The 21902-nt window shown below is 39.0% G+C and overlaps 1 protein-coding gene across 1 annotated transcript in view; it reads left to right on the top strand.

Moving 5' to 3' along the window:
• Positions 1-4871: 4871 nt before the first annotated feature.
• The window catches only part of LOC143209072 (facilitated trehalose transporter Tret1), a 33698-nt gene continuing 16667 nt past the window's right edge, over positions 4872-21902 (top strand). Inside the window, exon 1 of the mRNA XM_076424288.1 lies at positions 4872-5175. Within this exon, the coding sequence (XP_076280403.1) occupies positions 4887-5175 (289 nt within the window). The 5' untranslated portion in view covers positions 4872-4886. The remainder of the gene's footprint in view (positions 5176-21902) is intronic.

The following is a 21902-nucleotide window of genomic DNA, read 5'->3' on the forward strand; positions in this document are numbered from 1 at the left end:
TGTGTCCATTTGATCAATTTATCGCCTGATCACACCTTTCTATGAACGTGGCTCTATTATTTTAACTAATGAAAATGCCCGAGGATCAACTCGATTAGAAAAATGAAATTTTACTGCTTGAGTAATCGCGATCCATAGAATGGAACATCGACAATTTTTTCCGTGAACAAAAGTTTGGAGACCCTGTGGAATTTGAGCCAACGCCAGGAAACATTTCCACTAATTAAGTGTCGTTTATAAATTGTCTTGTAACCGGACGTTATCGACGGATCAAGATAAAAATCAACGAAAGCATCTTGTATATCTGTGTTTCATTACTCGACAAGCGGCGACCAGTACTTAAAATTATCTCTGGAGATCGCGAGATAAATCTGCCTCTCGAACTTATCACCGTCACAATTAATGACACCTTGCGCGGGGAAACGCGACTACGGCGAGGAAAGGCGAACCCCGCAACGATCGGGAATTCCCCAGAAATTAGTTCGTAAGCATAGTCTAGAAACAAAATATTTCTGCAGAATTTTCATATTCAATTTCAGCAATCTCCAATTATTTCCTCCGACGTCACAGGATTCCATTTGAAATCGAGATATCACAGACAATTATCCTCGTCCCAATCTTTCCTGGCAATTACCACTTTTCGATATTTGCATTGGCGTTTTACTTCCTGGCAAACGGATCCATGTGAAATGACTTCCAATTTATTCGAGGATTTTTCCAACAATTTTTCCCTGATTGCGGATTTATGGGATTATAAAATAGAATAGTTTCTTTCTGTTCTTCTATCGTCACAGTGGACCTATACATACATATATGTAGAGGGTAGAATCTTTTCAGTAAATTGTAATAAAGCAGCTCAAAGAGGTCGTAAGAAAAAGAGCGAAATCTCAGCAAAAACGAGAAGCAGGTCCGATCGACACGAATCGCGATCGATCGAGGGACAACAATAGAACGATTCGTTTTATCGTTATCAACTTGTGGAGAATGCAGAACTTCTCGCTAGGTCACTGCAGACTACCCGACCTTGGCCCTACGACTGCCAACGAGTCTGAAATGTATAGCTGTTGTTTTCATTCCTTATATGATTGATACTTTTTAACCGTGATCACCGGCGATGCACAATCGTCCCATTTGTTTGAATAGAACACTGTTTTCAATGATAACATTGACCGTTGTTGCCGCGGCTAATTCGTTTCTTCCGTGAGCACGGTGCACGATAAAAACGTGAATACGTCGAGATAAAGTGAGAGCGTGTTTACAAACAAAGTCGAATTGAGATGGCAAAGTTTGAAGTTGAGCAATTTGTGATACAGTAATTGGAATAACAATCATTCGCAATTAGAAACATCGTATTGATGGAACGCAGAAAGGGAAATTAGAAATATGGTAAAATGGTACATATTACGCGTGGTAAAATCTTGTAAACAGTGGAGTATATAAAACTTGAGATATAAACTCTTTATTTCGCAGAGCCGCTGGCTACGTCTCCCTATGAAATACAATCAATCTAATATCTTATATTATAGATATTAGAATCTAATCTTTCTATGTGCCATTTAAACTGTGGTGCCCAAGGTGGTTCTCGGAACCCACCTTATAAAAGCTGTAGGTCCCGTCGCGAAAAAATCCTAACAGGATTAAGTGCGACGTAAAATAACCAATAAAAGAAAAATCTAATCATCCTAATGTCCTATACAATATGTATTATGACAGAGTGTGTTTAGAAACAAAGTCGAACTTAGGTGTCAAAGTTTGAAGTTGAGCAATTTTGTGATATCGTAATTGGAATAACAACAATTCGAAAAAATTTTAAACGTCGTAATGATAGAACGTAGAACGTATTCCTTGGTAAGATCTTATACACAGTGGAGTATACAGGGTGTTTCGTTTACCTGATAACGGAAATATCTTGTGACGCACTGAAGTCACGAAAAAAATTTGTTTGCTAAAGTAACTTCAGTGCGTCACAAACAAACAAAGAAGTCAGAATTGTTGCACGAGAAAATACATTTTTAACGTCTGTTTTTACAGTTGACATATAAACTGTTTATTCGGCAGAGCTACTATCATTTCGCTGTCTACCTATGAGGTTCAATCAATCTAATATCTTATCTGATATCTTTGTGTGTGTTTACGTGATAGTTGTGTAGTAGCTGTGCCCCTAAATACCATCAATCTAGGGTGACCCTGCGGTTGGGGTGAATAGTTACACCGTTTCATAGAACAGGTCAGGTTTCTTCTGCCCCAAAAAACAGACTATAACGTCAGGGTCCAAGCATGACATCGCATCGTTCGAGCTGCTAAATCGAATCGATTAACTCCAGATATATAATAAGAAACAGACAAAGTTGATTAGAGAGTTTACATTGTGATTTTTGAGAGTTCTTTCAAAGTGTTCATTCTGTACTATCGATTATAACTATTAAGAAAAATTGTTTCAAATGGAATAAAATTGAGAATTAGTTATAAGTAGACCGCGGATCTTTATGCATTTATAGCAAGATTGAGTAGATGAAACTGAAAGTTGTCGGAAAATTTTTAAAATTGAAGATGTCAATTGATTTCTCCTCTGTTAAAATCATTAAGGGAAGATATAACATTCGATTCGGTTAGTATTTCTTGAAATCGTTGCAGAAAATTTTTATTTTACAAAATATCTCTGAGAAAATCGAAGTAATTTCAAATTAATTAAAGAGTCCACTACGGTCCAACTACTAGATCCAACAAATTCTATTGAAACTCGGCTTATGTAACTGCGTTAGAAGACAAATTGATCTTGAAAGATGTTCAAGAAATCGTGTCACCCAGATTTGACCGACATGCCACTCAACGTGTTAAAGATCTACTAATAAAGTACTAAAACGCTAATTGTACCAGCAGGTCATCATTGCCAGTGGATCATTGCCGTTAGAACGTTTTCACGTTGCCCGGTTGACAAATGAGTGTTGGTCGATTTACCGTCTGATCGAATGGAAAATTATCCCGTGTTAATTACGCGTGTAATCTAGTAGACAATATCTCGTATCAAGCATGCACTATTATTACGCTGATCATTAACACCAGTAATCGACCAACAATTTGTCAAATGGACGAAATTGCGATATGAAAATTAGATAATGTGAAGATGCTCTTTCAAATCTTATAACAATGATGAGTAGGTGTGATTCAAAACAATAAAATGATTCAAGACTATTTTGACCATATCAAACTTATTAATAAGCAAAACACATTTTTGTTTAGCGCCTATAGATTGCTATCGATGTATACACATTTCATTTTGCATAAATATCCGCAGTCTATTAATAATACTAACATTACTCACGAAGGAAAGAAATTCTTAAATTACTTTTGTTTCTTGTAACAGAAAATTTTTATTCTGCATTAAGATTCGCAGTCTGATCATCAATTTCTCTGTATGTAACGTCGGTAGGGTTACGAATCAATGATAAAACCAGCGATAAAACACCAAACACAAAAAGTAACATTTTGTTCCTCGTACTCGATGTAGATACTTCCATTCTGATACAATAGAATGAATCAGAACGCTTTGCTCTAATCGTCGCACTGATTGTTTATCGCAACTTCAATGTACAAACGTACCCTTAATCTTCCCATGCACGTTGAAACATGTTGCGATACACACGCGTCGTTTCCCAAAGTTGCTCGATACGTGTTGCATCGCCGAATCTGCATCAGAAGCGAATTCATGCGGTGCATCGACGTCACAAGCAAGTTCCATCGTGCTGCAGGAATCAGAATCATCTGGTATTGGGTCCGATTAGGTAGACGGGACAGTTTGCTCCTCTAACCATCATTTTGTCAATTTCTTCTTAATCCTTAAATCCTCATTCTTCAGCATTGGACGACAGATTTCACGCATTCATGATAAAAATGAGTAGGTGTCATTTAAAACAGTAAATACATTAGAATAATTAAAAAATGCTATTATTTTCAGCCTACTAAACGAAAAAGAAAATAACTTCCTATTTCGCTCCAGTTTGTTGCAATTCAGTTAGAAAATATTCATTTTCCATAATGATCCTCTTCAATTAGAGGTTCTGAAAATCTTCAAAAAAAAAAAAGGGTAGAATATAGAATTCGACAGAATCAGTACAATTTTTATTTCTTTCAAATCTGCAAAGGCTACTACCGCCGGAAATAAGATTCTATTTTATCCCACTTCCTCTAAAAATTCGTCTACAACAATTGCAAATTGCATGAACATCCGCAGTCTAATAATTAGACTGCGGATTTTTATGCAAAATAAAAATTGCTTACATCAATTAAAAAGAACAAGAGCCAAATAGAAGCGATATTCTTTTTACTATAATTTTAACAACTGTGTCAAATTGCACCTACTCATTTTTGTCATAAATGCATAAAATCCGCAGTCTACCAATAATAGCTGCTTGTCACTGACTTAGCTGGTTCGCGTCGTAGCCGACTTATTCTGAAATCGCGCGAACTTTAGCAATCGTCCAACAGTACTGTAAGATAATCGCATATTTCAAAGAACATGTCTCAAGGTAAGAGGAATCGGTAACTGCAAACCGAATGATGATGCAGGTTTCATTGAACCTAAACGGTGCACTGATGGCACCACGTTTATGGGGTTTTTGGGGATGACTCTTGGATTTAACACCCTCGGATCCCGACTGACCTTGACCCGTGGTTTGGTTGCAGGGTCGAGGATACGTATCGTTGGATTTCGCTGTTGGACAGTGGAGGAGAGCCTGGCGTTCGCTTTGCGGAGCGGTTGAATCGGTTGGTCGAGGAAGTAACGAGGAAGGGAGAGAACGAGAGAGGGAGAGAGAAGCAAGGAGAGCGAGCGAGAGACAGGTCAGCCGTTGGTTTATCGAGCGAGCAACAGAGAAAGAGAGGGAGAAATGGCCCCCACCTACGGCAGCAACGAGGAAATAGAGGGGCGCTATAAAGAGCGTAAAGCGTATAAAGAGCGCGCGTATGCCTACAGCCCTGTACCAGCGAGTGGCTCTTCGACAGTGTGCGAATCAACTACCCTTCGGAAGCAGAACGGAAAGAGGAACGGACAACTGCCAACCACTTTCGATTGCGAGAACAACTACTTCTACGGTGTCAACGACAAGTGTCCCGTGAGCTACAACAACATGACAGAAAAAGGATCGACTAGGCTCCAGTACGTAGCCGCCGCTGCAGGTAGGTACTCTCTCTCCATCGTGACACCTACCCCCCGGAGAACCTGCCAACCACGCTCTAGCTCTCTCTCTCAGCCGGGGTTGCTTTACACACGCGCGAGTACACCGCTGAGTTTCGTGTACCGTCGCGCTGCCAACCGGTGTGGCGCGAACTTTAACGGGACCAACTCATTCCCCAGCTGTTTAGAGACTCCTGACAAACTCGCGAATTTCTTTATTTTCCTCGTAGGTAATCTTTTCGTTTGCTGTTTCGTCATTCCCGAAACGGGTGCGTGGTTAGATAGATCTCTGACAATCTCACGATCTTTATTCCCCCTTCGTTTATTTCTCCGTTTGCTGTCACGTCGCGAAAATGTGGTTGTGGTTGTTTGTTGACATTTTCCGGTGGAGACGGTTAAGAGTATTGCAAGTAATTCGTGACAGGATAGGGACGGGAAATTTATTTTATGTCCTGTATTTATTTATCAGGTTTAAACGACGGTAATTCCGCCGAGTAATAATTCGAAGCTACCGATGTGAAATTGATTATTATTTTATGTTCTCGAGATCGGAGGGTGGTAAAACTTTGAGAGAGGAAAATTGATAGCCAGACGGTGTTTATAGGTATTCGTGGACGTTCTGCGGGGTACAAAGTGATGGTCATGGTGGGCAACAGGTGACAGGCGTGTGGCGGGAAATGAATTATTTTATGTTCTCCAGATCGATCGGGTGTAAAATTTTGCTGGGGGAAATTGGGGTGCGACACGTGTTTCAACATGTTGAACGCCACATTGGTCATGTATGGATGACACTATTGTATCACAAATTGTAATAAATTAATTTGTATTGTGGTATAGTCGAGTAGATAAGATTACAATACATGAAGGATGTTGAAGGGTTGAAAATTCCAGATTTATTTTCATTAACACTAAACCTACCAAGCCTCCAAAGTAACTGGTACATGTTCCTTTATAAAAATGAGAAGATTGATTTTAATTTAGACTTTGTGCGGCTCCTATTGTAATAAGTGCACTACTAAAGATATATCTGTACAATCGTTTCCTATGAAATCAGTTTCATTACTTTTCTAATTGTCCAATAAAAAACCTGGAACCGGTCATTTTGACCGATGTTGCTAGGTTTAGTGTTAATTAGATTCGTTTGACTTTGCGGAAGACTTTCAGGATTATCCCGTCAGCGTGTTAAAAATATTTTTGATCTGACAATCCACGATTTACATGAATAATTGTATTGTGGATGGGCTGAAATACAATTGTATAGCAATTGTAGTGGGTTTTAGATATCAATAAGTAACGAGTTTATTCTCTATAATAGCGTAGCACTGATAACAGTATCGAGATAACTATTGAGAAAACGTCACAATACGGAGTATTACCGCGATTGCGACACTTTAACAACGAAGTGTTGAAGTGTTTTAAATGAGTGGTAAATTCCTCACCCCTCAAGGGCATGCGGGCGACATTTCCACTAGAAATAATGACTTAAAAAATCATTACTTCTGGCAATCGTCAATTTTATTACCAGCCCTACACATTTGGTAAAGCTGGAATTTCCGCGTCCGGAACTTCCTTCTTTACCACCCTTTTATAGGATCTAGAATCTAGAGCATCTCTCAACATGGTTTGAACAAAAATTGCAGTGTATAAATAATGAATGATAAAAATCGGAAGCAAAAAAGATTGACAGCCTATTTCACGAAAACGTGGTAAAATTTGCCTTTTCAAAGAAATGGAGAAGTAAAGATGTTCGCGAATTTTCCAAAGATTCTAATCGTGTTTCGCGGTGAAACGTTTCTTTGAACAAGGGTTCGTTGAATTGCTTCGTATGTGAGAAACCGTGCCAGAAAGAACAACAATGCAACAAGAATGCAGTGCAATTAAACGTAATTAAGGAATAATAGTGTGGAATTTTTTTATTGATGCGAGATCCGATAATCGCTATATCTCTTGAGTGTATTCGTGGCAGCATCGGTACGATCGACGTTTGAACAAGTGTCAACATCGAGCAGGTGTTTATTTCGTTCGATACCCTGTTAAATTTGCAATTTCGGCAATTGGACAAAACTTTGTTGTAAACATTGCATTTTTCTCGGGAAAATAATATTATCTTTTCATGAAACTGTGTTATGTAATTTTAACGCAATAAGAAAACAGGAGCTTCGAAATTCCTTGCACAACAAATTCAAAAGGTTTAACTGAAACTGCAAAGACTGCAGTATACAATAATTGCTAGTGAAGCATTGTTAAATCCGTGTGTAAGTTAACTGAAAATTGCCGGTTGTATCGCAAGGAATACAACGTGCAATTAGTATTAGATGGTTGATTGTTTAGAGCAGAGTGTCTTGATAATAAGCGTTGCATAATTAACAGTGCTTAATTCACGAAGAGATTAAGCGTCGGACGCTTTTACCCAAGTTCGGAAAATTGCTATAAGCACAGCTGTTCTTATTTTTTAAACAATTATGTACACGTAATTATTTTACAACCCAATTGTTCTACCGCGACGTCACGTGTCAAACATCATGACGTTCCGTCAAACAAATTTTCTCGGGGGAAAAGACGACAGTTCTATTTTCAATTTTATCGTTCGTCAATTAAAATGATTAAAATTTCATGGAAGCAATCGCGTATTTTTTGACTGATACCGCGCGCACGATTCGCAATGTCTTCGCAAACAGTTGAAATAAAATCGAGCCAAAACAAAGTCAAAAAGTCAACAGACGGGTATAAACAAAAACCAACGATTGTTGACGTTTCGTCGTTCGCGGGCAAACAATACGGCAAAGCGTGGAACGCATCGAACTGCGGCATTGTTTTCCAATGCGTCGGTTCTTTAATCGTTTTGGCTCGAAGCACGAAAACTTTTGCGACGATTGAAACCGGTTCAAAATAATTTTTTTTATATTTCTATAACGAGACGAAACGTACGAAAACTAAGTTTATCTAGAATCGAAGTTTTGATTTGAGAAAAGCGTTCAAAGTTCCTCGAGCCGGGAAAATCCATGCTCCTCGGCAGAGGTCACGTGTGTGGGTACGAGATTGTCGAGAGTAAATAAACATGACCCATGATTAGGTCGTGGATCTCAATCGCGTAACAGCGACTTGGCAGAAACCGGTGGAGGTGACTCGGATAATTAATATTGCGGATCGCTTTGGCACCAATCAAACGACACCACACCGATTCAGCCGGATCCGATAACTGTCCGCCATTCGACTTGGTAATTCATTTTGGGTTCGTTTCACCGTCCCCTCTGACCCACAACTCGTTTGAATCTGAACCCCGACTTCCGATTTGCACGGATTTCCCAGAGACTTACTGCTGCTTCCAAAATGTATATTTCCTTTCGATGATTACAACCTTTAACAAGATGTTTATTTTTGGTAATCGATGTTCTTAGAATTCTTTGTTGTTCTTCAGTATTCTTTGCCATTATTATTAATCACCTTAAGTTCTCAATCTTCCTTAACAGCTTCGATGTGATTTATTAAATTCTTCGAGGATCGAGGGACTTTTTCTCCTAGAGGGTTGTTTAAAATGATTTTTATATTTCTGGGCTGATGTTCTCTGTGAACTCGACGGTCGTTTTGTTCAACATTAATTTGGAATCTTGCTTCCTTTATTTATTAAATTCTTCGAGGATCGAGGGAGTTCTCCCCTAAAGGTCCACAGCTTGTTTCAAAGTATTTCCTTTGAACAAAATGATAGCTTTTGAAATGATTTTGATTGTGTTGGTTCAAGGGTAAAGTCAACGATCTTTAGTATGCTTGCGGTGTTCTTTTCACTTAAAGGCGTGTTAATAATTTCGTAGGAAGGGAACAGTTTAGTTCAACATTAAGTTCGAGTCTTGCTTGCTTTCATGATTTATTAAATCGCTGGAAGCACGGGGATATCGGCTTTAATAACGTATTCTTAGACTAGCTGCAGGTATCGATTTAATTTTCACCTTGTTAGAGTAAGTAGATAAAGTTGCATCGTCGCGAGAAAGAATCTCTGCTATCGTTTTTCTCGAAAAAGCTCTCCTTTGTCCGATTCGGGTTGAGTCACTCGTTTATTTTAACATATCCTGTACTTTGCCTCGGCAGAGTCTGCAATCGTCACGCGCGCTTCCAGAAGATGCTCCGGATTCCTCAAAATGTATTAATGTTAATTCACTGGAACTCCTTTCACAACTTATCCGTGAGAGATCATAGTCGAACATCTTAAATACGATATTATACGAGCTCGCTTTTGTCACTCGGCGACCACTGTTTCAAAACGACACAATATAAAAATAGGGTTTCCGAAAACTATGTCACGAGACGGCTTTTTATTTCCCTTTATCCCGCGTTCCCAAAAGGTTATCAAGTACACAGAATTCGTGAAGACGAAAGGTTCCATGAGGCGTGGCCAGTTTGTTATGAGAAATTATATTACGTTTGGCTTGTTGAAAATTTAAAGCTTGAACTCGCGGATGAAGTACGTTTAATTGCGCGCGTCCGAAACTTGTTTGCTTCAGAAATTTTCTCGAATAATCAAACTACTGCTCGGCAAGTTCTGCAACAATTTATTTCGAGAATCATAAAAATTTTCGATAGTAGTGTGCCTCGAAGAAGATCGAGTTGACTGGCTGGAGTTGACTTTTCCTAGTTTAATCAACTTCGGTCTCGCGGCAGTGTCGCGTCTATTACAAAGATGCATTTTTTAAGTATGTACATGCAGAAATGCGCACCAGCGCAGCCTGCAACGTCTAATGAACTTGGTGGTGAACTTGCCATTGAACCGACGGACCGATAAAGGTGTGGTACGCTCATTGAAAAACACGAAACATTAAGATAGTTGGAGAGCACGTTCATTACGTCGCTTTAGCACTTTAACCACAATCTGCGGACACGCCTGTACTGCCTTTATCGCCGCGTTATCCTTCGGCCGTAGGCAACGCGAACAATAACTCGCGTATTCGCCGCGAATTTGCATTACAACTGTAACAATGGGAGGTCGACAAAGGTAAAACAACGCTGCGATTTCTTTGTGGGTGCCGAGCATCGAAAATAACACCGATTAAATTTAGACTGCATAATGGATAATGCCGGTGCAATGCAAAGGGGTTGAAACGCCCGCGAATACCAAAAATCGCACGCGTGCTTTCGACACTGCCAAAAATAACGCGATCTATCTTTGACTGTCGCGCCTTTCGACGCGATTGACACTGAAGCGGCAGATACGTTCTAATTGAATCCTTTACTAATTGCTTTGTCGTAAAATTGTCGTTTCCCTTTCATTCATAGTTCGTTCTTTGACAATCGGCTGCACAAAGCTTCACGATTGTGTCCGAACAATGCCGAATCTACTGATTTGCAGTTTTATGTTTTATTCCCGAATATATCCTTTTAGCGCAAGCGCTCGTTATAATAAAAATCACCAAACATCCAAGTAAATTTAGTCTTGTGATCTTTATAGGTATGTACCCCCAGTCATTTTTAATGTTAGTATTGAATAATAAATATAAATATAAATGCATTCGAGTTGCTTGTAGAGGATTTAAAAATAAAAGAAACCGAGTATAAAGACTTCCACTTTTGTCACCAATGCGTGAAATCTACTCGTTGTCGACGACTGACGTCTGGCGATTACCATGGCGTTAAATTATGAACAACTATTTCAAGCGAATGAAACTTCCTACACAATGTCGCATCACATTTTTAACGAAACAATAATTTGTACTCGGAGCTATTTTAACTGGAAAATTAAACATCGCTTTCGATCTATAATATTTCGATTCCCTATGATTTTTGACATTTTATGCATGTGAAATTGGTATAATACCTCATATAATACCTAAATGTTTAGTAACTGATTAGATACCGATGTATTTAATAAATGTAAACAATATTTTGATTAGTGGTACAGCAATCTTTAGTGGTGCCTCAGAGGGAACCACCGAGTTCAAAGGGCTAAATATCTTTATTTAAAAATTACAAACTTAATTTTCAAAGGATCGTAGCATGTGTAGCAAGGGTTTCCTCATTTGGCAGAGGATTGCAGGAATCCCGAAAGCTTGTTGGCCCATGGAAATCACTGGACCAGAATATCGGACAAACCGGCTATCAATCAAAGAAATGCGAATGTACGTTAATTAATCGTTTGTCCCGTTGCTAAATATTTGCGCGCGAAGCATTCGAAGCTGATTCTTTTTTATCTGGCGACAGCCGTGCTCGAAATTTATCACCGAAAGGCGATGCGCACCCCTTCTCCCTTTAATGATATACTGTCGAATAGGAAATGCGTATTTATCTTCTCTCGACCCCAGGATCCACCTCGCCTCTCTCACTTAATTGCCTAACGAGTTCAGCAAATGCGAGATTTATCTTAGGATTAACGAAACTGCAGCTCTGTTTACGCGCGATTGCATTCTTTATCTCTGTTTGGAAAAAATTACGCAGACGAAGGAAACGCGTCGCCGATGTTGAAACTGCTCCGGTTTATAATTAGACTTAGTGTGTTTGTTTTGCAAATTGGGGGCCACCGTACTATTATCTATCTTTCAGTCCATACAGGGTGATCATTGGATTTCTGATTTTATGCATTTATGGCAGAATTGAGTAGGTGCAATTCAGGACAGTGGAAAGATTAGAAGAATGATCAATATATTGCCTTCCGCGTATTAAAACGATTTAAAAAAGAGAAAGACATACAGTGAGGGACGGAAGTACATTCGTACACCCTTTAGAGCAGAATAACCTTTTTATAATTGTACCAAAGGACCTGATTTTTTATAACCAATTAGAAAAAGATTTTTCGAAAATTATAATTTACAAGGTTACATGCACAAATAAAAAAGGCATTTTTTAAAACTTTTTCGACCCTTAATGAAAATTTGCAACATATCTTTCGATAAGTTCGATGTGCTCCTCCTTTGATTAAAGTCATACGTACTCGAGAAAGTCGTTGCTCGCTGACACGGCTAAAATTTTCTTAACCTTCGCTGAGGTCTCTTGATAACGAGATGTGTCCCCGTGACTAGACAGAGTTTTCTAGGAAAATCCGGCAAAAACAACAAGTTGATTACTAAACATATTAACCCTACGCACTCCGAGCTATTTGAACTCGAAAATTAAACATTTCTTCCTAGCTAGAATAATTCCATTCTACAGTGAAAGACGAAAGTATTCGTACACCCTTTAGAACAGAATAACTTTTTTATAATTGCACCAAAGGACCTGATGTTTTATAATCAGTTAGAAGCATGGGTTTACGAAATGATATGCAAAAAAGATTTTCCAAAAATTATAATTGTATTTATCTGTATTTATCTCGCTCTTTTGCGATCAATATAGAATGTTTTCACTTTGCATGAGAATCCTTTGCGTGAAAATATCCATAAATTAATTAATTAAAAATATTAGAACACGTCTAAGGTCTCGTAAGCCCAGTGTTAAATAAATAAGAGTAACAGTACGCTCGAGTATCTTTCGTTGCGGTAGGCTGCCTGTCCGTCTATCTAAATGAAAATTTCGAGTGGCCGCGGGGTTGTCGTCGAAATGGATTATGACTGTGTACGCGGACCACATTTTCTTTTTATCTTCTCTCTGCGGTTTACCTGGCTCTTAGCAGAGATAAGCCACGGAATTCGGAATCACGGACAGGAGTCGAGGATAAATCCACGCGAAACCGCTTCCAGAAATGTTCCCAGTGTACATCCGACTTAATTGCACCCGGAATTAGCAGGTGCAAAATTGTATTAACCCGAGTCTAGGACGAAACAGAAGTCTCGAGGCTAAACTACCTAAGCGAAGAATTCCAACGTGTTGTCGCTTAGAAAGATCCTAGCATCCTCCTGCTTTCTCGCTGTGTTCGCATTATTTTTATTTCTTGTGAAAATTAACGCACCGTTTCGGAATCTCGGGAATCGAACGAGGAAACTTCACGTGCTTGATTTTATAACCCTCATTGCCAGTCGAACGAATGGTTTCCGATTTTTCATATTGCAATTATCGAAATTGTAATAATGCTTTCATGAGAAATGATTGAATAAATCAATTCAGTCTTGTCACTTTTCGAACGTACATCGTGTTTCAGTCGTCAGTCTCGGCGTCTGGCTCGTTTAGTGTTAGATTTTGGCAATCCCATAGGGATGCAAATCTGGGGAAGCAGAGTAATTTTCGTGATCGTGGCATCCACGGAGAATTAGACAAGCCTCGCTTAATTTGGCAGTTCTCCCCAGCGAGATTCGAAATGCAGGTTCTGCGCGAATTGCAGCATGCTTGGGGAGTTTCGTTCTGGAGATAGAAGCGAGTAGATGAAGGGCAAAACAGTAAGAACATGTACAGAATGAACAGAGATTTTCTTGAATTAGCGGTCTCGTTCGCGAAGAACGAAACAATATATTCTCTCTCCTCGCGCCTCTTTCTCATAATTACGAGAGGCTAATAAGGACGTACATAGTTTGAGCGCGATTGCGATCTTCGTCGGCGGAGATTGGATTCGGTCGAACGCCGGATGCGAAGCGTTTAATATTCGCCGTATTCGAGGACACGGTTCGCGAGCTCGTTCTCGTCGCGATTATTGCTCGCACGTAAATCTTATGTCCTCCGCACGTTTCTCTGATCGCGTCCGTCGATCACGGACGAACTAACCATTGATCATTAAAAATCCTTCTGTCTCTGTTCATTGTGGCTCGGAGGATAAAAGAAAATGAGCTGGTCGTTCAATGCTGCTTTCCTACTCGATCAGAATTTATTTATTTCAGCCAGACTCTCTCGTTCACGTGATTCGTGCCAATCTCTGAAACATTTCACAAATCGAAGCAAATTATTCGATGAAAGAAAAAAACATCCTGACTGGTACATTGAATATATTGGACAGTAACACTCGACGAATTATTTATTCTTGATTTGTTCTGAATTTTTTAGCTCGGCAAGGGAATGCTCTATAAAATGAATTGTTCGATTTTATTATGTATAGAAGCTCGAATTTAAGCTGTCCTTTTTGTATTGGAAAAGGGAAGTTTGGAGATCGGATATTTTCGAGTGCAGGTGTATTTGCATTCGATCTCGGGGCGGAGAACAGGATGTAAATCCTCGAAATCGTCGAATTTATCCTTCTTCGAGATTCCAGGTTCGAGTGCACGTATAAAAGTAGAAGCTGACGGCTGATAAACGAGATGTATGGGGTGGCCAGGATGGTTTCAACCCTTCGATGGGGGGGGTGGAACGTTTTGTTAGGTCCACCGACTACAGATTGCTCACAAGAGTCTCTGTCTTCTTCTTGCTACACTCTGTCAACAATTTCACGTTTTATCGCTCCGGAACGAGAAAAAACAAATGACTGCGGATTTTTATGCGAAATAAAAATTCTCCAAATTCGTTGCAAGAAATAGGGACAACTTATCTGAATTGAATACTTGAAATATTTCAGTTTAAAAATACACTTATTTTTCTAGAAATGCGTACACTAAAGTCTACAAATTACGTAGATAGTATACGCAGCGTAGCTTTGAGAGATATCTGCAAAATGCAAGGTTCGTTACTTGTTAACTTTTCAATTTCGATTTCGTTGAATAAATCGTTTACGTGTGGAATTGTTGAGGTTGCGGATTGCCAGCGAATATAACCACGAATTTGACGTGTCTTTTTGTCGTTCGCGGTTTTCGACGAGGTTTGGCGATGTTTGGCGAGGTCGTTTGGTGGGACGACTCTCTCGGCTGAAAATCAAGGCTTTTCCCGAGATTTTCCCGCGCAGGTTTCACTTTGGAGAACAATCGACCGGTCGGTTATCTCTCTATCGGCTCGAAAATGCGACGCCCGACCTTCGACGTTGGCGAAGTCATTAAATTTCGCCAATGGAACGAAGACAAAGTGCTCGTTAAAGCGGCTTTACCGCCGCTTGTCGCACGACTACAGCAAATCCGCGTTTTCGTCCTCCGAAACTCGTTTTTGTCAGGCATAGGAGATTAATCTGAGTATTAGATCAGATTAATTCGCTATGATCATTTGTTACGTTCGCGCAGAAGTTCGTGTCCGACTTGGAAACGATTAATCAGTTGTATGAGATGATCTGAAGTAGATTGCTTTTTGTTAGAATTGTGTGGTCCTTCTTCAAAAAGAACCTTTGCAACACGAACTATTGTGATTCTGAGAAGTGTTGATTGCACTTTTTCCTTTTAATCGTGAATTCTGCTAGAGTGATATCAATCATCGACACGTTAGTAGGTGTGATTCAGCGAGTTGCAAAATATAGGAGGCAAGTTGCAACAATTTCTACGCGAAAAAACGTATGGAAAGAAACATTAAGTTTAAAGAGACTCGAACGGCAAAGATAGGTTAGACGACCTTGTACGTAGAATGTAAATTTTCTTTGTTGTTCTATCTTGTCATTACAATTTTCCGTTGATTTGTCGTCGCACCTATATTTTCTTTAACAATGTACTAACGTTCTTTAACAAATTCCTCGAACCCACCGAATAGAAAGTGTCGAAAAACATTGTGTGTTTCTTAAAAAATTTCATAAAATTATTCAATTCAAGATTGCTGCGTTGCATTGATTACTTATTGCCAGTTTGGTTTAACAGATTGTTATAATTAGACTGCGGATCTTTATGCAAAATAAAAAATGTTTACATTGATTGCAAGACACAGGAGCCAAATAAAAAATATTTATTCAGCTTCATTTTCTTGTTAAGCTGAAAATAATACACTGATGTCCTTAAATCTTTTTAATATGTCCACTGCTTCAAATTGTACGTACCCATTTTTGTCATAAATGCATAAAATCCGCAGTCTAGTTATACAATAAAACATATCAACAAAACAAGCATATGTGTTGTCCAGTTGACCTTGAAACGTTCGCAAATTTCGAAAAGTATGAATGATACAAAACAATGTTTTAAATAAAAGTTGTAGAGGTAAGTTGCTATGATCTCAGTTCATTGACCTTGCAGTGACCTCGGAGCATCCTACGAAGGTCAAAGTGAAATTTATTAACGCAAACCTACGTTTTGCGTTGAACGCTGTCGTAAGCGGTATCGAGACGTTTTCATAATGCCCCACAAAGTCGTATCTTTTGCAGAATCGGCAACATAACAAGGTAGTTATCGTTATCGGAAGCAATCGCGACGAATAGGATCCGTTATCACGGTCGTAATCGCGTTTTCCCGATCAAGTAAAAGGTTTCATTGTCCAAAGAGCGGAAAGATGTCACGCTCTAAAGATCTGGTCGATACATGGGAACAATTAATTCGATTTCGTTGCCATCTCCGATAAAGAATCAAGGCCGTTGGATAATCTTTTAGGGCGTCTTCGATCGGTGGGCGGCACGCTGCAGGCTGCTCTCCATCGAGAGCTCGATTAAAACGTAAACACTGGCCGGATTTATCGCGACGGATTTAAACGGGCGTCTCTCTCTCGATCGAGTTTTCCTCCTCGATTTTCCGGATTAGAAAACTTCGTTGTAGAGAAAAATTGGTCGGCGACGCGCACTCGTTTCTACAACGGCGTCGCCGTCCGTTTATGGCTCTCTGGCTGTTTCCAGTTACGGTGTTTATAAATATCGGGAAAACATCGTGGAACGGTGCTGCGTTTCTTTTCCACGATGATTCGATCGCGATTTGATAAAAATTCAGAAGACGACCGGAATTGCTAGACTGCCGATATTTAGATATATTAACTCCGAGATACAGGAGCAACATTAAAATGTTTTTCTTCTTTTAGGAATTTTCATGAAGATAATATATTGCTATTCTGAAATTTTGTTGAGTTTATTGCTATTTTACCACGTTTTTATTAGCTCGCTTTCGTGTTTGTTTGTTTGTCTGTCTGTCTGTTCGGTGACAAATTTTGCAATTGATTTTAAACTAACTTCCTGATGAGCTAGAGACTTGAAATCGGTTACATGGCTCAGAACTGGATGACAATGTATTATTCAAAAAAAAAATTTTTATAAAAGTCTATCCGTTTTTAAAATTGACACCTCCCACGTATGTTATACATGCATCAAATCCGCATTCTAGTCATTTTTTATCTCCCAATTATAATTTAAAATCATAATTAGTTCGAATATTTAATTTAAACAGTTAGGCTAACGTGTGTGCGATAAGAAACACCTTGACTGTGCTTACGCGGAATCGTTCCTATCGATATTGTCGCCGACGTTAGATATATTGACAAATCGGAGATCCAGGAAATTGAAAAGCAGCTACACAATGGAGTTTATCGCGATAAATTCTTCCCGCTAGAGAAACGATTACAGCGAAATAGAAGATAGATTATCTCTGACGTTTCTACTTGCTGGAAATTGTTTTCGCTCTTTAAAATCGTAAAAACAACCACACTCCTCTCCGAGGCGAAACTCAAATTTCCTTATTTATATTCCGAGTCCTGCCGACAGTTCATGAAAATCGAGGACGTTTTCAAGCAAAGCCACGTGCGCCACGCAAACAATTGGAATGGAAAACATTCGCGCAACAGAATTATGAAATAACTATTGCGACACGCAATTTCCGAACGACAGCATTATCATGATAAATATTCACTTCAAATCTGCCTTCAACTTCTGTCGCGTCATTTCGAGTTGTAGATTACGTTCGCGGTCAGTAGAAAACGTCTGACATGCGATTACTATTTAAGTCAGCTATATGTTTGATAACACTGTCCAACAAATTTCAACTTTTTTTCGGCGTTTCGATTTTCACTATGCGATTCTTGTAGAGTTTCTTGCGCTGATTCCGAATCTGCTCTTAATTTTTTTCGTAGACGTACAGTTTTCCAGAAATTTGATTTTGGAAAAAAGACAAATTTTTCAACTTTGAACAAATATTGTGATGTTCTTATAAAAGATTTTGAATCGATCTTCGCAGCAAAAGATTCTGTACACTTTCCCAAATACAGTGATACCGAATATCAATATATTATGAAGGTTTATACATGTTTAAACAATCATTAAAGATGGAGAGACACCACTTTTGCACCAATTTTTGAGGATATTTTTCAGTTTAGAGTGTTATCGAGCATAGCAGACTGTTATCTTAAGAAACCCCTTGTTAAAGTTTGAAACATCAACGTTTTTATCGAATCAGAAAGCAAAATATCTTCGACCAACATGAAGTGCCGCCAGTGGCGCTCACCACTATCGCGGTCGTTTGCCGTCGAATATCCCGCTGTCAACGGGCCGTTGAATATCACTGTATTCGGGAAAGTCTACAGAATCTTTTGCTGTAAAGAACAATTCAAAATCTTTTATAATAACATCACAGTATTTGTTTAAAGTCGAAAAATTTGTCTTTTCTTCAAAATATAATTTCTCAAACATTGTGCGTCTAAGGGAAAATTAAGGGCAGATTCGGAATCGGCGCAAAAAGCTCTACAAGAATCGCATTGTGAAAATCGAAACGTTTTTTAGCAGTTAAACAGTGTAATTCAATGAAACCCCTCTAAATTTTCACAACTTAATTAACTTATCCCTGCTACCCCTGTTAGCTACCACAATCGAGAATTTTTGTAAGAGAAAAAGTTGGGCGTCTCGTCAAAATGAAGCTACTCACGGAAAATTAGCTTGATAGTAATCAATTGTAAAAATGTACCCTGGATCCTGGACTATTATGAATTCCAGAGGGAACAGTATTTTGCTAATCCACAGATTGACAGTCCCAATGTCAACTACACTGTAATTCGAAGCAATTGATCGATTCCAGAGACCGGCAACTGACTCATCATAGACGTGCCACATCGATCCAATCGAAATGGTGCTCAGACAAAACCCAGTACATATACATATATCTGCGGCTAGTGCAACGCGATCGATGCACTTCCTTCCGCGGAATTCAACCCGCTGTGTCATCCTTTTTATCGATTATCCTGGGAGCTATCTCGAAATCCGTTCGATCATCGATTACGATACCCGCTCTCGCACCGTTATGTAAAATTCCCGCGGCTCGGCGCTGAAAAATCGCGCGAGCCGTCGCCGTCTTGGATAAGATAAAACTGCGCTGATGTAATTCTACAATCGACGATTAACGCGATTAACGCGACTGATTGCGATCGTAAAACTTTCTCCGACGACGGAACGATCTAATTGCCGTGCTCGTTCGCGGAACAATGGTCTCCTAACGCGGCAAATTCATTAAGAGAGTACTCCTAGTTTCGTGGTCGTTTTGGCACGGGTTTTTACGAATTTTCGCAGATAAACTATAACTAACTATAAGATAAATTAAACAGATAAACACATATGTTTATTAGTTTTCGAAGTGTACGTGTGATTTTTTTCAAGTAAAAATAATAAAAATTACACGAGATATTATTATTATTATTATACCTATTATAAACGGACCTTTTATACAAATGTCTGCAATAGAATAAAAAAGAATTAACATAAATTAACTAAGAGGGGACATGCACAAAAACTGTTGGAATACAGGTATGGTATTATTAGATAATCGTGCGTAATTTTCTTTTGAATGTGTGTAATGATCCATTAAAAAAAGTTTGCAATAATGCGATTTATAGGATTTATTAATCCATATGTGGATTTGGATTTAAGTGTTTGAAATCCTGCTCTAGATCTTAAAACACGATCAGGTACATAGAAATTGATTTGCATAAGAAGAGAGGGATAATCAATATTATTAATAATCAAATTAAAAATAAAGCTCTGGTCGCGGATACTATTCTTCAAGCAGACAATGTTTCCAGGTTGACTGTGTTTAATATTGTAGAGTAATCATAATCAAAGATTTACATGGAATTATTTATCTTATATAAGAAGAAGAAGAAGAAACATATTTATTTTATTATCTGTTTTGAAAAACATGGGCCCAGACACGATTCCAGTATTTATTTAAAAAAAATTAAGGTTATTACTCAGCATGAATGTTTAAATAAACAATCTTGATTATTTACAAAGTGTTCTGAGGTCAAACATGATCACCAAACATGTTGTGTTCTTTGGTAAAAATTGTTTGTGCTTAGTAGAATTGTTTATCACCTGTCACAGTTAAGTATCAGACTACGAGAGCTGTCAAACGCATATAATTATTACGATCTGTATAAAGGCGACGAAAATTGAGGAAGGATGTGTTTGACTATGGTGGGAGAAAGTCATAAATGTGATTTGAATGAGAATATGACAGGTCCGTAGGGAGTCACCGGAGACAGGATGAATCACGGGGAACGTGTCCGACGGGTCATTGCGCCCGAAAGGATTCGCATTAGTTTTTGTTTCCTGTCGCATGATAAGGACGGTGGGCGCAATGGATCCGAATTCGCTAGCCTCATTGGCTCAATCGGCTATCACCGGTCCCGGATTCATTCACGGACACCCAGTGATTTAATCGTGACGGGAATTAAGTGTTGTTCATCCTCTGATAGCGGGCCTGCTGTGTAGGGTGTTCTTAGGAAGCTGATTACAAGTCTGTCCATTGCTCACCCTTTCTACTTGCTGGAATATCGTGGCTTTCGATTCTCTGAAAGATGGCGCCTCGTACCAACATTATTCGAGTCAAGATTTTTCTTATAATTTTATAGAATCTTGTGCATGTTACAGTTTTGTCTCGAGAAACGGTAGCACAATATTATTAACACTAACCGTACCGGCTACAAAATGTGTCGAATATACATTGTTTTATAAAAATCACGAGACTGAACTTATTCAGATTTTTAATAATAATGCGAGATTAAATAAAGAAATTTATTGAATAATTTCTGATGGAAGCAATTTTACAATTCCAATAATTAGAAAATAAAAAATGTGAAACCAGTTATTTGACCGGTCGTGGTACGGTTACTGTTACGACTCCGTAAATTCGAATGGAACAATCAACGATGTCGTGAGTAGAATCAATCGAGTAATAGAGCAGAAGTTTAAGGATGAATGTACCAGTATTAAGAGACTTAACGCTTGTACAGGAAGTGATAGATTATTGCGTCGCCATTTACCCTATGCAACATGCATCAGCTGCGCTCAAACTTGCGTGTGCAGTCCGCAGAAAAGTTCAAGTTTATCAACATGTTTTCAAGCATCGGAGATCGTGGACTCTCTCATTCATTCGATTCGACGAAACTATGTCTTAATCATGAAACGTAGTATTGTATAAATGCTTTGTGTACAATCCAATCAGCCGACTAATGTTTTGTAAATACTAGTCTCGGCACTATCACACTACTCAATTATAGAAGATCTGTGGATTCGGAGCTCGCTGATAAGGCACTTGTACATCTTAGATGCCTCCGACCAAATTAAACTCGACAAATAAGTCTTCAGTTTCTTTGACGAAGAATCAAATATTATCGTCGAATGACAGATTCGGGTATCGTTGCAGGAAATATCTTCTAGACAATTTCATAGGAGAATGGAGGGAGTATGATCGATTGTTCGGGCATCCTTCGATTAAGCGTCGACGCTTCTGTTCCGAAGAAGTGCAACGAGTTCTCGTTGGACGAGGCACGTCGCGCGTTTTGACGCAACCACTCTCAATGAAAATTCTTATCAACGCGGAAATTTTCCGCCTCCGTCGATGATGACCTCTCCAACGTTACCCCCATCCTCCATTTCCCGGTTTTCGTTCTTTTTCCCGGAGCTCCATTCAAACCGTTCCACAGTGGGGTCGAAAACTCGAAACATGAAAATTCAAGAATTCATGATTGTCCGTTAGTGAGTCATAACGAAGAATATGCTCTTGTAGAATCGGTGAAAAATAACGAAAATAACGATGACTTCTTCTTCCGTGGACAATCGACCAAACCTGTCCCTTTATCTCGAGGG

Source organism: Lasioglossum baleicum, chromosome 5 (genome assembly GCF_051020765.1).
Source record: "Lasioglossum baleicum chromosome 5, iyLasBale1, whole genome shotgun sequence".
NCBI classification, from domain to species: domain Eukaryota; kingdom Metazoa; phylum Arthropoda; class Insecta; order Hymenoptera; family Halictidae; genus Lasioglossum; species Lasioglossum baleicum.